Source organism: Asterias amurensis, chromosome 19, assembly GCF_032118995.1.
Source record: "Asterias amurensis chromosome 19, ASM3211899v1".
In the NCBI taxonomy this organism is placed as follows: Eukaryota; Metazoa; Echinodermata; class Asteroidea; order Forcipulatida; family Asteriidae; genus Asterias; species Asterias amurensis.
Window position 1 is genome coordinate 11,705,703 of NC_092666.1, and position 20,490 is coordinate 11,726,192.

General features: G+C 38.6%; 1 protein-coding gene across 6 annotated transcripts in view; it reads left to right on the forward strand.

The window, feature by feature from the left end:
- Positions 1 to 20,490, forward strand: part of LOC139951441 (transcriptional regulator Erg-like) — a 150,529-nt gene that overhangs the window by 104,118 nt on the left and 25,921 nt on the right. For all 6 annotated transcript variants that reach the window (XM_071950341.1, XM_071950345.1, XM_071950340.1 and 3 more), the window contains one exon: positions 12,857 to 12,934. In XM_071950341.1, the coding sequence (XP_071806442.1) occupies positions 12,857 to 12,934 (78 nt within the window). The remainder of the gene's footprint in view (positions 1 to 12,856; positions 12,935 to 20,490) is intronic.

Genomic DNA, 20,490 nt, shown 5'->3' on the forward strand with positions numbered 1-20,490 from the left:
CAACGACGCACCATTAGTGCTCGAAATCAAAGCGATCGGGATGCAAAATTAAACCCATCTATTCAGAAAAACAGAAGAAGACACACACACAAAAACAGTCATCTTTCCACCGCGATACAACTCAAAAACTGAGTTATCACGGTGTATCGAAATAGACCACGACTGTGATGTTTGTCTTTTTTTCAGTTCCAAATTGACAGTGCAAATAGTTTCGACTGGTGCCGTTTGATTAAATGAAGTTCGCACGGTTTGGATTATTTCCCCCCGAAGGTGCGTTTGAAGATTGCTACAAATTCGCGAAGATCCCGGATGCTATGTAAGGCTCTCGGAAAGGCTAAACACGACTTAACGGAAAACAAAGAGTGTTGAGGCCACGGAGAGGGGGGAAGTCATGCATATGGCTAGGGATACCTATTTCCATCAGTAACCCTTGCGTCTTAGACGAACGCTTGCACCTTATAAGCAATTAATCATCTAGTATCAATGTAAACAATGCAGGGAAGGAAAGTGACAAAGCTGATTTCCCCCCTTCATTTACTTTCCAGATATTTCCACCATAAACGTGTATAGCCCCGCCCCCATCTCACTCTTCTTAAAACCCATATAAACACACGGGAAGAGAGAGTGGAGACTAAAACTAAGGCCCAACCCCAAGCTACTGCGAACTGCCCCCACTCGATCACCAAGCAACTGAAAAGCCTCGGAAGGAAGTTGGTTGACAAGATCGATTTCCCCGCCATTTTTTTTTTGCCCGTGTGCGCTTCCTGCCGCTCCACTTTGTCCGCGCTTTCCGTTCCAAATTTCAAGAGCGAAGGTTTCGCAGCGACGGGCCGAGGATGTGGCTCTTGAGCTGCGGCGAGTTTTCCCCCATTGCGTTTTCCGTTTGGCCGTGCCATCGAGTGCAGTGCGACCGAGCGACTCAAGACAAACATGGCCGTGTCCCTGTGTGCATGCATGATCGCCATCCAACCCCACCATCATTCCATCCTTTCCAGCAGAGTCGTCTTTAAAGGCACTGGATACCTTCTGGTAATTCTCAAAAACCAGTATTCTCACTTGGCGTATCCCAATATATGAATAAAATAACAAATACAAAAGCTAGGCCCATTTGGTCATCTCAGTAGTGAGAGAAAAATTAGAAGAAAACACACTTGTTGCCATCTCTGTGTTCTTTCAGATGCATAATAAAAGGCTTCAGTTGAACCATTTTATTAAGTGCGAAAGAGATTAACTCTTTCTGCAAAAACTATTGAAAAACCTCTGTCTGGACAACAATTTTGTATACTATCAACAGCTTTCTCTATTGCTCGTTACCAAGTAAGTTTTTATGCCATCAAATATTTTGAATATTTTCCAATAGTGTCCAGTGCCTTTAACACTCAACCCACCTTTCACGTTTGCTCTGAAAACATTCCCTTCGATTCTTCGAGGTTTCTCACCACCGACTCTTTGTCCGATCCAATAAAAATGGGTTCGTGCTTGCCATTTTTAAAATCCAGTGACCCTTAAATATTCAATGATAAATTTCCCCGGCTGTGAAGATTACGTGACAAGTGCTTTAAGTGTGTCTTGATATCTGCTGACCACTTCAGGGTTTTTTTCGCCCCCCCCTTTTCCTAATATCTCTTCCTTCAATCCAAACATAATTAATTACACTGTTCACAAAGATTACATCACCGTTGATTGGCCAGTGAGGATGTTAATGGATTTGTGGAACGTGTACAGTTTCCGTAGCTTCTGGTTGATTTTTTTTATTTTTTTATCAAGGAGAAATTTCTTGACCTTGGTTATAATTTCTTTTTGTATTGGCTAGTGCATGTTAATCGAGATAGATTTATCCATCGTTGTTTACCAATCAGGAAATGTTTACAGGTGAAGAAACTGTTTTTGTTCGGCAACAGCTGTTTTTAAAAATATACACCGATTTTGGTGATAATTGAAAAGTCTAACTAATTTTCTTTATTATTACATTTAATTAAGTTCATGTTTTATGACTATGATCGGCACATTTATGTACAATGTTTTGACTAGCTGTCCTCTTTTTGTCGTGTTGTTGTTGTTGTTTTTGTATCTGTTTTTGGACAATTTGTGTAGGTTAAACTGGAGAAGGGGGCGTGTCACACCCCATTTTTGCATATGTCCGTGCCCCCCCCCCCCCTGCACCCTATACAATCTGGTTTTGAGATTAAAAATTACAAATTTAAAAACTGACATTTTAAATGCTTTCATTTAGTTATTTAAAACTTTTTTTTTTTTAACAATTGTTTTATTTACACTCCAAAATTATGTACTTTGTCATTATTATCTTATCAGAAAAAAATAAAATAATTGTTGAGCGTTGAAAATGGACATGTTCACGAGAAAAAATGCAAACGGAAACGGAAATGGCCAGAAGTAGTGCCGCCTGGAAAACCAAAATGGTGCACACGTTTTAAAATGTTAACCCAGTTTGGTAGCTAACGATTCAATCTTTAATAAAATAGGTTATTATGGTATCTTCATCCGGGCTTCATCTCTTTTGTAAAATGAGGAACAATTGCAAGTCAATACGTAATTGCTGTGTGATTCAAAGTAGAGATATAGACGCTTTATGAATGCTCGGTCAGGCAGAACAAAATATTCTACTCATTGTTTTGTCTTCCTGTTTTCAAAGCCATCACGTCTTGATATAAATGAATGTAAATGTCTGGTAACCTTTTGCGCTTAATGGCGTATTCACTTTAAAGATGTACCTCCGTCCATACAAGGTAATTGACAATGCTGTTGGGGGCTTGTAAGAACAGCGTGAGCAAACGTGATTCCAAGCCCATCTTGAGCCGAGAATCACGGCCAGCGAGTTTGTTCGAAAAGTCGGCACACCAACACTGCCTGCGATTTTAATAACCGAGGCGCGTGAGTCTGAATTTTGACCGCAGATCAATTAGCTAGCTTCGATCGGGGGCCCGAGGTTTCCCAGGTACGGGGGACGAAGTCTTAATTAGCTGGCACGGTGGAGTCAACCAGTATGTTGGGATCGCGCACGACTCGCTTTGCGCGTATCGCGTGGCATTACCATGCGTCTATTGCTCTTGTCTCCAAAAAGCACTGTAGGAAATGACAGTATTAAAAGAAGAACAAACGTAGTCGGGTCACATCGTTTAGCACTTGTTGAGTATTTCGTATAGGTCACAGAATCCATCTCAATCAAAGTTACTGGCGGCAAGAGAAAGGGACTTAAATTAACAAGAAGAGAGGTCAGACCGATATTGGAGATGGGCAACCTTGACTGAAGGGATGCACTTTGAGTTTTTTTTTTGAGCGACACACATCGTTGATTAATGGAGCGGGAGGTTGGAACGGATTTCAGCCGACGACGGAAATATTGAGATGCAAAATTATGCGTCATGGAATGAAATATGTGTGAACGAAAATCCCTGGCTGTTTTGATTTTTTGTTTAGGAAGTGATTTGTTTTTCCGTTCAACAGTTGTGATGATTATATGGGTAACAATCGATACAAGACGAGTTATTGTAGCCTATTGTTTGATTGTTTTTTTTTTTTTTTTTTTATATACGGTGGTTACGATAATGGACACAAAATAATAATCGCATAAATTAATAAACATCTACCAAAAATATGCAGACTTTTTGGCTTAATGAATTTCTAACTTACGTTTTAAAATTATATGAACGTCTTATTAAATTTGAGTACGGTACATAGACTTTGCGAAAGTAGAGGGTTGTACCCCCATCGTAACCTTTAGCCCAAATCACGTAACCGCCATTAACATTAATCCCGTATGAACAATAACAGAGCCCACCATGTCGCCATTATTCAGGCAAGAGTAAGAGGTCGTGTATTGGAAACACCCCTCCGCAACCTCTACCCCAAATCGTTCTCTTAATTGTGCCAAACGCCGATTCGGTATGCAAACTATAACAGCTCCTCTTGTCATCGTTCATGGCTTGAGAAGTAAGAGGTTTTGTCTTAAAGACACTGAACACTATTGGTAATTGTCAAAGACCAGTCTTCTCACTTGGTGTATTTCAACATATGCATAAAATAACAAACCTGTGCAAATTTGAGCTCAATCGGTCGTCGAAATTGCGAGATAATAATGAAAGAAAAACACCCTTGTCACGCGAAGTTGTGTGCTTTCAGATGCTTGATTTCTAGACCTCAAATTCTCAACTTGAGGTCTCGAAATCAAATTGGTGGAAAATTACTTCTTTCTCGAAAACTACGTTACTTCAGAGGGTGCCGTTTCTCACAATGTTTTATACTATCAACCTCTCCCCATTACTCGTTACCAACTAAGGTTTTATGCTAATAATTATTTTGAGTAATTACCAGTAGTGTCCACTGCCTTTAAACACCGATCCCGTATGCAAACGATAATAGCCCACCATGTCATTGATATCTTATACAAGAGTAAGAGGTTGTGTCTTGGAATCACCTCACCGCAACCTCTAGCCCAATTCTTTACTTCAATTAATTGCCTTAAACACCGATCCCCTATGCAAACGATAATAGCCCACCATGCCATTGATATCCTAGATCAAGTCTCGATCTAAATGAAGTCAGTTGATATCTGAGAACAATGAGTCATGAAACGTAAAAACGTAGATCGATCGAATATTAATATCATTGCCAATTTATACTCAAGTGCGACTGTCTTAAATGCGAAGATTTACTGCGAAGATTTACTGTCGCTACTAGGTCACTTGCTCTCTTTGAGCCAATATAAGTTACAATATTCAAACAAGAAAAACTGCACTAGTTATGATATTCTCAATAAACTAGAGTAGTTTCTGAATAATGCAAAGTGGATATTTTAGTGTGCTGCATCGAAGCGAATTCTCGTTATATATAAGCCAAATAATTATTACCCGTCTACTGAATTCCTTGCAACATTAAAGATGGATGTACTTCAAGAAGTCATGAATAATATTCTCTCAACATGAGCGGTTCCAGAAAAAAAAGACTGGTACCTGTTTCGTAGAAGCAAACTCGTTATCGTAATCACTGCCTGTCGTATAGGGCACCCGACCCGCACGCTATGCAATGACGTTAGTCTTTTTTATTAGCATCCATTCTGACAATATTTAACCATCCCCGCGCACGCCGTATATCTTTACTCCGTGACATGATACACCACGTCCAGTCCCCAACGGAGATGTAATTTCAGTATCTTGTCTCAATCAGTTAATTAGACAAAATAAAGTCTCTCTTTTTTTCAATAAAGGCATGCGCCGTGTTCACGTCAATCACGGCTGACAAAATGCGGTCTTTAATTAAAACATCGGGATCTCTTGGGTTTTGTTGTGCCTTTTTTTTTTTTTTTTTTTTTTTTGTTGCTCTTCTATTTGTGTACAGCGCTCAACAGGGTACGCGCATGGGTAGTTTTCAACGTTTTAAAAATACCCGCGTTTGGGTTAAATTAGATACGCCAGTTACCTTTAGATGCAATGATAGTGCAGGACTAATAAGGGTTTTTCTAGGCTGTTGATTATGGACTATTTTGTACGTTTGGGTATACGCTTCAGTGCAGCTATTGTTATTGAAGAGGTAGAAGCTGCACATAATACACTTGGATGCTTAGATAAACACTCTGGAGCAACTCATTGTCCGTTTTGGAGTTTAAGAATAAAAAGGAGCGGAGTGGTTAATTAATTTTCACTGTCCGGTTCGACAAGTTGGGTTTGCCAATATTCTAATTAGCTTGTTATTGTTTGCCTTGGAGCAGAACGACATTGTTTGTAATCAGCCGCGATAATTGTCAATTGTGTTTGTGAGTTTCTTGAAGAATGGAGAAGAAAAGAAAACAAACACTTAAGAGCAAAAACTCCCACAAAGATTACTTAATATATGGTTGTACCCGTTTATTATTTTTATTTGTGTTTTATTTTTCAAACCATAGACAATTTCCAACACCTCTTACACAAAAACACAAGCTAAGACAATGGCACAATATTAATCACACATTCACCATGAAAAATGTAGAAAAACAGACATTCAATCAATCAATCAATCAATCAATCAATCAATCAACCAATCAATCAACCAATCAATCAATCAAACAAACGATTATTAAATCAATCAATCAACAAGGCAATTAATCAATCAATCAAACACATTAACGTTCAAATAACCCAAAACTATTTTAAACTTTTGCATGTTTAAAGTTCCATTGCAAAAGTTACTTTACACTAAACAAACAATGTAGTTTGCAATTAAATAATGTATGTTTTGACAATCGTTATGTTTTAACAATTTCACACTATGTTTTCACCATTTCGCTTCTGAAAACTCTTTCAAATAAATAATTTAAATTTTCCATTTTGTTGGTTTTTTTTATGTCAAAAAAAACCTCAGACAAAATGATCAACTGAACTTCACAATCATAATTTACCCATCTCAAAAAACATAATGTCTGTTCTGCTCTTAAAATAGACTTGAGTGTCGTTGTAATTTCGACGTTTCGAACAGCACTCCACTGGTCTTCAGTTTATTTTGAACGGTGAAGACACACGTGGCACTATCCATGCAACTTCACATCCCACATTGAGCTACCTTTGTCCCTGCGTATTATATTTTACCCTTCGATACACCTGATGAAATCGACCTATTATAGCTCGTAAAACGAAGGGATTTAATGATCACAGTGAAAAAAAAAATGTTGTAGAAGGGGAGAGAAATGTATTGCTTCAGTTTCATTCAAATACTGGGCCACCGTTGTCCAGGGGCAAATGGATGTCCACACGTGCTGCCGATAAACGATTGCACGCGGCGGACCGCTGCGCCAGGCCAAGAGCCAGTCGAAATCAAACACACACACAAAACAAAACAAAAATGATAATAATAAAAAAAGGGAGAATATAAAAGGGTGCTGGCTTTTATACGAGAGCTTTTAACCGGTTGGATTTGCATGTTATTACCCCGTGATTGTTTTCTATTCTCTGCCCCGTACCTCGTCAAAACCTCAGTCTATGCCGACTCCCCCGCCGGTCTTTTTTTTCTGCTCTAGCTATTTTTCTTTTCATTTCAAGGCATGAATATTCGCCCTATTGCATCTACTCTCTCCCAACAAGGCAAGCAATGGAGCTTCGTGTGTATGCCCACATATTCTGTTTCAATTGATCTCATCCCCCCATAGTGATCCATCACCACTCACCTTTTTTTTATTACTAAAAAAAAAAAATCAAAAAAGTCAAATGTTGTTTTTTTTTTTTTTTTAAACCGAGCATCTCTGAGATGGGAAGAAGAAAAAGAATGGAAAAAAGTGTCCCAGGGCTACAGGCCTACTCGAAGCGAGAAATCACTACGAAGACGAGAGCATTATTAAGTCCTCACCACGCGCTCTGTGTATCACCCGCGGATAGAAGCTTGGACCCGGCGTAGACAACCGCGATATCAAACTCTCGTGTTGAATATTCAGCGAGCAGCTCACATTTCGGGCGAAATACAGGCAAGCAAAAGAAAGAAGATAAAAAAGGCCGAGAAAGAGAGAATCAGCGCCAGCAAAAAAAAAAAAAAAGGGAGCCAGTGTTTAAATAAAGACGTCAGTTGTAGACTTGGGGACTCGGGTCCCGTTTGATGGATGGGACGCAAATTACCATGCGACGAAGAACATTTAGTGCCATAAAAGCAAGGATTTATGCCCCTCTAGAGGGAATATATTTTGCTGTTGGATGACGTAAAGAAAACAATTAATGCAAGGTTTTCTTGCGATGCCTGGGGTTGAATTTTGTAATTTGAGTCTACCAAAAGACAAGAAGTATATGGTTCACTTTGAAGATACAACATAACACATTTAATAATTATTACATCCAGCAATGTTATAATGAACATAATAAATGAAGCAAAATATCATTTGTATAAACAAAATAATGACATCATTAATGCAAGCGGTTTTTGTTTTGTGATGTATTTTGTATCGATGCCTGCGGTTGAATTTTGAAATCCTGAGTCGACTCAAAGAAAACGGAGGTCATTTGAAGATAAAAACATAAACACACAAACAATAATTTAATCATGCATCAATGCTCATGTAATACTCAAAATAAATTAAGCAAAACATAATGTGCATTCACCTTGAAATGCAAGGAATGGGTGTCACAGTTTTGTAAGTGCATTATAGGCAGTTGCGTTGAACTGACTTAACTGTTTTAAATAATTGCCTTTAACTTAAACTATATTCGACACATTTGCATTATGTCATTATTATTATTGTTGTTGTTTTTGTTGTTGTTGTAGTTGATGTTCTTGTTTTCCTTTTTGTTATTTTAGTTTTCTGTTTAAGTCTTCTCCAGAAGACGATCAGAGCATACTGATCGAAACGTCAAGTTGAAACCAACGGTTATTTTCAGAACCACCCAACTCATTAGAGATAGTCATTACATGGTGTTACCACACATCTTTTTATATATTGTTTAAGTAATGTTCATTATTTTACAATGATCCATAGTGAGGTCCATATTGCCCTTTTCCATTCACAAATTCTAGCGAGCACTGGGTGATTTAGGTAGATTTCTTGCCGAATATTTTTCTCGATAAATTGATTAATTGTAACTTAGTAAAGTGAACATAATAATAGATGAATAAGTGTAAGGCAATAACCGTAACGTGAAGCTCACTCTATAAGCTAAGGGGTTGATAAACACAAACGCTGATCTTATCCTAGTTTCTGTTATCATCGAAAAGGAAGGACGGGCAGCAAAAAATCAAAACGGCAGATCCCTTTACCTGATATGATATTGGCGAACACAGATACTTTAAAGGCACTGGACACTATCGGTAATTTCTCAAAATGTTCAGCATAAAAACTTACTCGGTAACGAGCAATGGGGAGCTGTTGGTAGAATAAAAACCTTGTGAGAAACGGTTCCCTCTATAAAACGTAGTTTTTGAGAAAGAGTTAATTTCTCACTCAGATAACAAAATACTTCAGCTAAAGCCTTGTATTAGTTATCTGGAAGTCTCTCCCATTAAGTAATGCAACAAAGGTGTTCTTTCTTGTATTATTCTCTTTCAATTACCAATTGAGCCCACATTTTAACAGGTTTGTTATATTTAATATGCATAATGTTGGGTTGCTCCAAGTTAGAATACTGGTCTTTGCCAAATAACCAGAGGTATCCAGTGCCTTTAAGACGGTGTGTGTGCTCTGTCTTTGATTCGAAGCTGAGCCTAATTGATTGTTAAGCGGCCGTGACATGGAAAGGCGGGAGAAAATGCCGTAGCTCTGATCGACTTTGTGATTTATGATATTCAAAAACGGAGCTATATTTCACCTGAACATACGCTAAACGGATGTCCTCCGCACTGCCGCGTATAAAGTCGATTATGTCACAGTGCCAACATTGAAATTGGAGCGCGTGGTCATTTGACACCTTTTTTTTCCTTTCTCTTCAGAAATCATTTACGTCATTGATGGACATATAAATTTGTCTAACCTCTTTAATAAATGAAAACAAAAAAATAATGGTCTGATGTTTTGACCCTATGCAGAGTATTAAATCAAAGGCTAAATGACATTACTACAAACATGAACGGGTAACTAATTAGTGTAACAAAAGGAGGGAATTAGAAATACATGAATGTGGTCAACAATAATTAATGATTTAATTTATTATTAAAATTTAACACTGTGCAGAAAGTGGATCGAGATACATGAAGCTGACTGTTGCTATTTCGATCTATAGTTTATAATAAATAACACTTAAAGACATTGGACACTATTGGTAATTGTCAAAATCCAGTCTTCTCACTTGGTGTATCTCAACATATGCATAATATAACAAACCTGTGAAAATTTGAGCTCGATTAGTCGTCGAAGTTGCGAGGTAACTATGAAAGAAAAAAACACCCGTGTCACACAAAGTTGTGTGCATTCTGATGCTTGATTTCGAGACCTCAAATTCTAAACTTGAGGTCTCGAAATCAAATTTGTTGAAAATTACTTCTTTCTCGAAAACTACGTCACTTCAGAGGGAGCTGTTTCTCACAAGGTTTTGTATTATCAACCTCTCCCCATTACTCGTTACCAAGTAAAGTTTTATGATAATAATTATTTTGAGTAATTACTAATAGTGTCCACTGCCTTAAACCATGTCCCAGATACTTTCTTTGTCACTTGACGCAGTGACGCAAAGTTTAGTACACGCGTTAAACGTGACATTAATTGATTTTTTTATTTCATTTCATCCCTTCTATTTACAACAAAGCCAACTGTCCACCTTTGATACTTTTAATTGACATTGACTGTGTATATTTCATTGAGGGCGTGCCCCAAGACATAATAAGAACATTTCTTATCTCCACCCAAAATGTCAATTCTTTGTTTTGGCAACTGTGACAGATACCCATTGTCTGTAGTTCATTCGTGTATGCGATTGGCGACTGCCTTTGTTGTGCTGTTTCAAACCAGGTAGAAATCACCTATGGGCGAGCGTGTTGTGCCGTCCGAGACGCCATCTAGTGTCCAGTTTATGGTTAACTGTCATCATATTGTTGTCCAGTTTGACAGCTCTAAGAACTGTGCCTTTAAGCATAAACGTCAGATCTGTTACAATTTGACGCACCTTCTCATTGTTGTTCGTTCTGGAAGATGCGTTTCAATTTAATATCGCTGTCAGGAGAAATTAGTGGAATTTGCAAGCTTCAAATTGCTAAATTTAGGCTGCCGCAGTTTTTATTTTGCCTGTCGTTGCAATATGAATTGATATAACTTTGTACTTGTTTGTTATTGATTACAGGGGTTTGTTTTGAACCCTTGAGGACATGTTCTTATTATTGTTTTCACAACTGACAAAATATTCCCTTTTTCTTATTACAAACGATGTATTTTGAGAGGTTTTCCAAAGAAAATTCAGTCGGAAACATACAACAATAACGTCAAGACCGACTTAGAAAATAATATTAATTTTACTGTATAGTAATAAACACCCAAGTGTAATGTATACACCATCGAATAAAAACTCATTATTTTATCCTATTTTTATAACAGTCATTTGAGTGCGCATACAGTCTTCAATATGATATTTCACTGCACGTAGGCCTACATTTAGCACAAGCGTTGGGAACGAGCCGTCATATTTCAGTTGACACAAGTCATAAGGTCATATCATAATGCCTACAAAAGATCGCCATTGTGATTTTATTTTATTTATTGATTGATCGTATGACATTTTTGGAAGGGAGGCAGTGGCCCTTCCGTACCGGCGTAGTTACACGTGCCGTCAAAATGACCGAGAACCGGGGGGCAATCTCCCTTCTCTTCTCACCGGGCTGTTTGTGATTTCCTCACGGTCGCCCGCATCCCAATTGGGACGGGGTTCTCCGGACGTTGGTCTTCCACGTTGGTGAATTGATACCATAGCTATATCCCACACTCTGATAACTACCAATGCTGTCTGACTGCATCCTTCACTTGCTTGGAGGAGGGACTTGTGACTATATTATATAAAAACTAGAGGATAAAAAAAAAAAAACAGGGGGGAAAAAACAAAAGGCCGGACTACACCGGTGATTGAGACTACACCGATTAACATCACAAGAGGCACGGGGGAAAAGCGCCTCGCACGCGGCCCATCAAGATCGCTGACTTGACCACAGATTCGGGTTGGAGTTTTCTCTAATGCATGCCTGGAGCGCAAGAGCACTGCAAGTACCCTTCGCCCAGTCTCTCTCTCATAGCTCTCCATCCATCTCATTTTTTCTTCACCCGCTGGTTTCATTGCCCGTGATAGAGACACTTGATTGGCCCTTACTCTCATCGCTATTCATGCGACTTACGCGCTCTTCACAGCCATTAAGGCCAACAAACCAATAAGAGCTCACTGTTGTTGCTAGGCCGCCAGGCCATAACCCGTCACATCACTGACTATAGGCAAACGAAGCTCGGGCTTTATTTCTCACTCTTCTTATTCTTCACCCTTATCGTCTCCGTAGTACATGCCCACCAAAAACAAATCACTAACAATGAATCCCAAGCAAAATATTTGATAAATCACAGTCGGACCGTGGTGGTGATGGTTGCTGTGTGCGTGTCGTGAGCACTGGATGTCGTCTGCTACCCGTGTGTTGTTGCTACCAACGAAATTTCCACTTCTAATTTTGGCGCGTTTTCTCCAACCACGTCGTCTGCACAGTTACTGCGTGTTCATATGCATGTGTATTAAAAGTCAACGAGTTGGGTTTTGTTTTTGAAAACGCTGCCGTGTGTGTTGCTGTTGCTGTTAGAAAGTCAGGATCTTGTCTGGAAATTACCGGTGTAGGTCGTTAAAAAAGTCGCAATTGTGGAGCTGCAGCGAGAGAAATTCGCTGCACTGGCGGACAAAATAGGCGGGAAGCGGTGGTCGCCAGGTCATCACCATTCCTACCCACATCACTACGACACATCCGCTCAGATGTTTCTAACGGGTAATTCCACACATTATTATTGTTGCTAATTTCGTTCTTAGCCAAGTCAAACACAACTATAAACAAACCTCACCCCCGATTAATTGACTACCCGGCAATTAACTGGGGTTTTTATTTTTAGCGGGAGGAGTTCTCCCTGCCACTTATCTCGTCCTCGCCATCGTAGATTGAGATTGAGGAAGGAAGGAAGGAAGGAAGGATGTCTACAACTCCATGCATCTGAAGGGTTCCCTTTTCCCCCGCTCGTTTATTTACCGCGGTGCAATGGGGCTCTTGAGCGAGCGGCGCACGGCATCTCAGACCGTGCCGCTCGCCACTTCTTCCCCGTTCGGACTTAGCCGCAGAAGGCGTTTGTCTTCGCTCCCTTGGATTGTGATTTTATTTTCTTATTTTTTTGTTGTAACTACGGACGACGCTAAATGCCAACTCTATTTTCTTTCGATGTTTATTGTAGAGCCATCGTGTGCCGAGTCACTGGTGAGGGGAAGGCAGAACAGCTGGGCGACATCGGTGCCTGTGTCATCGTCAAAGGGTAAGTCTTGAAACAACCTTTTTTTTTACTTTTTGAAAGATTGACAAGTTAAACAAATTATTCATTGATAATGGCCGTTCTGCCGTGGGGATAACAAATATTTGCCGTGTTATTTTAATTGTTACTTGTGACACTGTCTTCTTTCTCAAAGAATGACACTTTCTTGTCGTTAAGTCCTGGTTCAACTTTGGTTGCTATATTAACTGGTCGACACAATCTTAGCACCCTATTTTAAATATATCAAGATGGTCAAGTTGACAGAGTTCTAAAACTGTCAACGAATGTTGACTCCTCTGCTGTAAGGGAATTGGAATATTTGCCTGAATTTGAATTGTTACCTGTGACATTGTCTTCTTAATTAACGAACGAACACTCATCGCTGTTTTGCCCAAATGTTGTTGCTAAATTTAGTAGTCGGGGCATTATTATTACTATTTTTTACTTGTGACATTGCCTTCGTTCTCTACGAACTATCGCTCCCGATTGTTAATACTAGGCTCAATATTGTTGCCATTTAGTGGTTGGCACGTTCGTATTTTAGTTAGCTGTTGGTTGCAAGTTTTTATATTTTACGTTCATAACCCCTTGTTTATTTATAATTACAAACCAATAACCGGTTTACAAAAGACTAAAATTATTGAAATTCATTGTCGGTTTAAGTCATCAGAGAACACAATTTGTCTCTTGATAAATGTTTTAACAATTAGCAAATCCTCCACTAGATTGTCGAGAAAAAATTATCCTTATTTCAAAACGTGCTTTAAACCTCATAAAAAATGCAAATCTTAATGCATAACACAATATGCGATATTTTTTTACACCAATTATGTGTTCTTCGTATAAATCCAACTCCATTGAAGCTTGATATGTCTTTAAAGACACTGGACACCTTTTTGTAATTGTCAAAGACCAATCGTTTCACTTGCATAATGCACAAAATAACAAACCTGTGAAAATTTGAACACAATTTGCTAGAGAACAATGACAGAAAAAACACCTTTGTTACATAAGTTGTGTGCTTTCAGATGCTTGATTTCGAGACCTCAAACTCTTAATCTGAGGTCTCGAAATCAAATTCGTGGAAAATTACCTCTTTCTCGAAAACTACGTTACTTCAGAGGGAGCCGTTTCTCACAATGTTTTATACTATCAACCTCTCCCTAATACTCGTTACTAAGTAATGTTTTATGCTAATAATTATTTTGAGTAATTACCAATAGTGTCCACTGCCTTTAAATAAACAATGAAACTGGAATCATCGCATCATTACTAATCAGCGGGCAAAACAAAACAAATCATCATTGGACTTGTAGGGTCGATGTACAAAATGTGTTAATTTTTCAATATGACATTAAATATTGTTAAGTTAATGTAGAGCCTTAATAATTCGTGTTCAAATACTTTCCAACCAGTATTTGAAATTAAGCCTTCTATCAAATCCTGCCCATCACAGTAGTTTTCTCATCCTTTGGACAAGCTCAGTTCCTCGTACGCCAATCGACTTCATATTTACACATGACAAAGCTAATGTGACGTTGAGGATACTTTAAATTATTGAGAGGCTCTGGATTATCCGAACTATAATACAATTATTAAATCATAGCGCTTCATACTGCCCTCCCGGTTAAATCACCCGCATAAACAGACAGGTATCTCGTTGTAAATTATATCAATTATCAAGTCAGAACTAAATAAGTATTCTTTATCCCTGATGCAAATTTAACTTATAATTATATATCGTTGCGGTACCCGCTGCCAAAGCATAGGATTCGAACTGCCTCTAGCTACCGGGTAATGTAGTTGGTTAGACACTGCTCAAGAATTCCAAGGGTCGTGGGTTCGAATCCCAGCCGAGTAATATGCCTGTGATGGGTTTTTTTTCACAGGAGTCGGGGAAAGTACTGAGTATACAGTGCTAACACACATCGGTGTATTGGTAAACAAAAAAGACTCACAAAACAGATGTTTAAATTTTGTCACCGAAAACCTTACTAATGGTAACTCCTGATCATTAAATTAACAACCTCCAAGCAGGTTTGCAAACATTCTTAGAAAAAAAAAAACACCCAGCGATAACAATACGCACAAATCATGATAAAAGTAGGAACAAAATGCCTGGTTGTGAGTCCCATGGTGTTGATGTACCAATGGGCGTTGCTCTTCTTTATTGCCACAAAAATGTACAACCTCAAAATTATGTCCGAAGGAAACAGCAGTAACTATACATCAAGTAATATAGTAGTAACAACAAAACACATGGTAGTGAGTCACATAGTGTTAATGGATCAATGGGCATTGCTCTTCTTTATTTTCACGAAGAGGGGATTGTCAGTAGGCTTTCTCTTTTGAACCAATGGGCATTGCTCTTCTTTATTTTCACGAAGATGAGATTGTCATTAGACTTTCTCTTGTGAACCATTGGGTGATGCTCTTCTTTATTCTCACGAAGAGGGGGTTTAATATGGCTCTCTTTTGAACCAATGGGAGACGTTCTTCTTTATTTTCACAAAGAGGGCATTTTTACTGGGCTCTCTCCATTGAACCAATGGGTGATGCCCTTCATTATTTTCACGAAGAAATGTCATGTGGTTTATTCTATTGAACCAATGAGCGATGCTCTACTATATTTCCATATAGAGCTGATTTCATTAAGCTACTTCTATTGAACCAATGAGCGATGCTCTTCTATATTTCCACACAGAACTGATTTCATTAAGCTACTTCAATTGAACCAATGAGCAATGCCCTTCTTTATTTTCACGTAGAAATGTCATGTGGTTTTCACTATTGAACCAATGGGTGATGCTCTATATTTTCACGAAGAAATGTCATGTGGTTTTCTCTATTGAACCAATGAGCGATGCTCTTCTATATTTCCCCACAGAACTGATTTCATTAAGCTACTTCTATTGATCCAATGAGCGATGCCCTTCTTTATTTTCACGAAGAAATGTCATGTGGTTTTCTCTTTTGAACCAATGAGCGATGCTCTACTATATTTCCACATAGAGACTGATTTCATTAAGCTACTTCTATTGAATCTGAAAGTGATCCTGAGTGTTAGATTCGCTCGTAGTTGACACGGAAGCTCTTGTCAATATTATGCACAGGCTTTGGTTTCACTATGATATTTCATTTAGGGTTGCTCTCGCTATCTTATCTCTCCTTCATCTCAATGCAAAGAGGCTTTGTGGACGTCTTTAGGTCTATTATTAAAAAAAAAACATAATAGTGACTAGGCTGTCATAACTTCTGGACTGTAGTCACTTGTCGTGTTCCTTACCAGTGTTGATTCCTGACGATGTCAATTTTACATGGGGGGGGGGCTAAATTTGCATGCCAATGTGAGCTAACAGCACAGCTTCATAAGTTAGATCGTCATGAGTTTATGGATTGTGGTTTTAAATCAGTAGTAGCTGCCGGCATTTTTCTGATCTAGTATGCACAATCAAGGAAATGTCCCAGTCCTTGCTCAAAATAAGCAAAAACATTTGACAAAACCTCATCCACTGTAGGTGTCTTTGCAATATCCAGCCTGCCCCAGAGCATTAAGCCAAAACCATTACTGTAACAATGATAATTTCTGACTCTGTCGACTGAATGGGGGGGGGGGGGGGGGGGTTAGATAATTTTGCACGCATTTGGGAATGAATAATTTAGTTTTCCACTTTACATTGTGGCATTGTTTTACTTAGTAATGACTGTCAACATTTGCCTGATTTGCCACAACCTAGAAATGTCCATGTAATTACTTAAATAAATGTCCCTATACTTACTTGAAATAAGCAAAAACATTTAGCAAAACCTCATCCACTGTGAGTGTCTTTTTAATATTCAGCCCGCCCCTCCGGAACATTAAGCCAAAACCATTGCAAACAAAAAGGAAAACATGCTGACATATTTCTGACTGAACTCAGACTGGAATGGAATTTACAAAATCTCGGCATTGAGATTCCCCCCAACCTTAGCCCCGCCCACTTGACTTTGGCATTGTCTCCTTCATGTTCTATGATCAATCTGAGTGAATCACATTTTGTTTTTGGTTGAATATGCCCTTGGTTCTTTATTGGATCGAACCTCCATGCTTCTCTTCATTCCCGTATTCCCTTTTTTTTTTTTTTGCTGTCAAGAAATGACTAATAATTACCTTTAAAGTAAACATCGATCGGACCTGATAGAAAAGCGAGTGAAATATTATGCATGGCCTTTTTTGTGTTACGTCACCGTCTTTCATTTAAAAAGGTCGACTTAATTAGAGCTGTTCAGATCTCTTCTTGCTCTACTGCTATTTGGTAATAAAGGAGAAAACAAACTGTGCTCGGTGATTTTAATAAAGAAGACGTCAATAGCCATCGTTTAATGACCATGCGAGACTGTGCAGTGAAATTCTAGACTTCAGCAACTACTTGAAGACAAGATAAAGGATTGGTTAATGAAATGACAGTTAATTATTTTCAATCTGAAATTTTGTGGATGAACCGAATTTAGATGCTGTGGAAATGATGTTTACATTGTTTGTTTTTAGATGGTTTGGCTATGGGTGTGGTATGAAAACGTTTGGCTACGGTGCTGGGTTGAGCGGCAGTATAAAAAAAGTGCAGGGTAGTGTTGGATTTTGTTATGAAACATTATAAGGTAATGTTTATAGGTATGCCGGTAGTAATTGTTTTCAGTTAAAGTAGTTAGTTTGCTCTCTTTCTCTGAATCACATGTAAGGTGTACGACATCAGTAAATTTTAGGTTGACAGAAGAATATAACAGAAAAATAACTGAATATTTTGTCCATACTCACTTGGGACGCTATTTCGACTTGGGTGTTTAGATAACATCCTCCCTCCCTCTTAGTAGATTTTTGCTGAAATAATTCCCCAAGAAATCAATCCCTCTCCGTAATTGTTAAAAAATTGAAATATGATATTTAAAAACAGAAAACTGCTGCGGGCTCAAAACGCATTTAGCAGTCATCTAATTAGGACGATTGTAGATTCGCCGTGATGGACCCTGAGCTGGCTTGAACTAACGAATGGGTACACACTTCATGGCTGTCACCCCCCCCCCCCCTTCCATCATCCCCACCCCTCCTCACCCCAGCTCAATCAAATAGCATAATAGAGCAATTAAGTGTTCCTGCGTTTGGTCCTTGCCCTACGTCTGGGTGTTAATAAGCTGTAATCGTTACAGTACACAAGTTTAGTCATTTTTGTACAGCGTTTTATTTTTAATGTTTTATTTTTTTTTACAGCGTTCAGTATTTTGTCTACAGCTTTTAAAATATTTCACCTACAGTTAAACATTACTATGATTGCTGCATGGCTCTTGTGTTTGCATTGTCATAGGGCTAATGGCAACAGACAATTATAATAATAACAAATTGCTTAGCTGAAATAATCGGTTTGAAGCCAACGTCCTTTTTTTGAACGATAGTCATATTCAGGAAGCATTTCAGTCTGAAATATAGAGTACAAGTTTACAGATTTTTATTTAATTATTTGGTTATTTATTTATTTATTTATTTATTTATTTGTTTATTTATTTCTTCATTTATTATATTCATTGGGCACGATTTGTTACCTTTTATAGCTTTGGTAATGCGAGTTAGCCTACTTGTTTTTCTTCTGTCTGTTTATATTTTTGAGGATAAAAGGCTCAAGTTTGAGTCACCTTTCATGCACTTCTCTCTGAGCATTCTTCATTTAGATTTTCTCTCTATTTTATCGTATGTGTTTCCTTCTTTAGAACTATTCCAAATTCGGCTAGACTTGATGTTTTCTAGCCGCTCTAGCCTTTTTCATCGAGTTCGCCACGCTCTAACAAACTAAGCCTGTACTTTGACATGCTCTAAAAAATTCCCTTAGAAGCCTTCGTCGCAAGGCAGAGACAAACTCAAGACACATTTCGAGAAAAGAAAGAAATAAAATCTCTCAAAAGAAATTATTCATTCGCTCGTCTCTCTAAAGGGTCAAGTATTGACGGTGCGCAGCAGCTTTCCGCCATCTTGCCCCAACTTCCGAGCGGTCTTAGTATAACTACCTAGCCACTTGCAGCGGGGTGTTCAAGTACCTTAGCGGGTTGCAAGGGGGCAAACTACCCCGTTAAGAGAGCGCGATTTCCCCCCCACTCTCTCATCGTCGTCTCGTGGTACACGCCGGATGCTGGATGGAGTTGATACTTCCAGTACTATAGGAATAAGAGTTAGAGGGGAGGGGGGGGGGAGTAGGGAATCGAGCGTTAAGAGTGAAGGTAGGGATATGGTATGGAATCGAGCACTAACCATCAGTGACGTACAGAGTTAAAACTTCCAGTACTTTATGAATAGGAGGAGTTAGGGAGAGCGAATGGAGTGGGGGGGGGGACGCGAGCATTAAGAGGGATGCAGTGGTTCGGATAGGGAAGCAAGCATTAAGCATTAGTGACGTATGGGGAAGATAATTCCATTAGCTTACTATAGGAATAAGAGCTAAGAGGGGGTAGGGGTAAGGCAGTGAGCATTAAAGGGTCTGCATATGTTTGATATTGACTCTGAATGTCAATGCACAATTTATGTGGTACTAAGTTCACCAGCTTTTGCATTTTGAGAAACATTTCTACTACGGTTTAGGAAAAGAGAATAAGTTATCCCAAAAATCATGCGAAGCGTTATACAGGTAACGCTTCTCATACTCTGTATTCGTTTTCGGATTAAGTATGATAATTATTCGTTCCGAAGTTTTGGCAATATAAAAAAAAAAACGACTACTCTTTGAATTGAAATTTTTGACAAGTTTATTTTATTGTGTACAACTACATGTATATATACTCAAAATAACCAAACGGTTCTACAGCAGCATGTATAAGCAATGCCCTTAAGCATCAGTGACGTGTGTTGTGGTTGCGACCCTACTATACCGAACGTCGGTTTTTATCAATCATGTTGAAAAGGAATTGTGTGATTGAGAAGATTTAAGCGATCGTCCTCAAAGAGCTCGGCTCCCATCTTTAAAGGCAGTGGACACTATTGGTAATCACTCAAAATAATTATTAGCATAAAACCTTTCTTGGTGACGAGTAATGGGGAGAGGTTGGTGGTATAAAACATTGTGAGAAACGGCTCCCTCTGAAGTGTCATAGTTTTCGAGAAAGAAGTAGTTTTCCACGAGTTTGATTTCGAGACCTCAAGTTTAAAATTTGAGGTCTCGAAATCAACCATCTAAACGCACACAACTTCGTGTGACAAGGGTGTTTTCTTCTTTCATTATTATCTCGTAGTTTTGATGACCGATTGAGCGCAAATGTTCACAGGTTTGTTATTTTATGCATATGTTGAGATTCACCAACTGTGAAGACTAGTCTTTGACAATTACCAGTAGTGTCCACTGCCTTTAATAATCAATCTTTGCTTTGTTGATTTGCATATTATCACGACTTTGCGTTGATTGTCGTTCCGTATACTCGTCCTACAGCCTTGCATTCTATACATAGATCTTGTTGTGTATGTGTTTGAGATTCCAGAACGGCTCTTTGTTTTCCCAGGGTGATCAATGTTTTTTGTTCGAGGAAGAGTTGCATAACAGTTAATT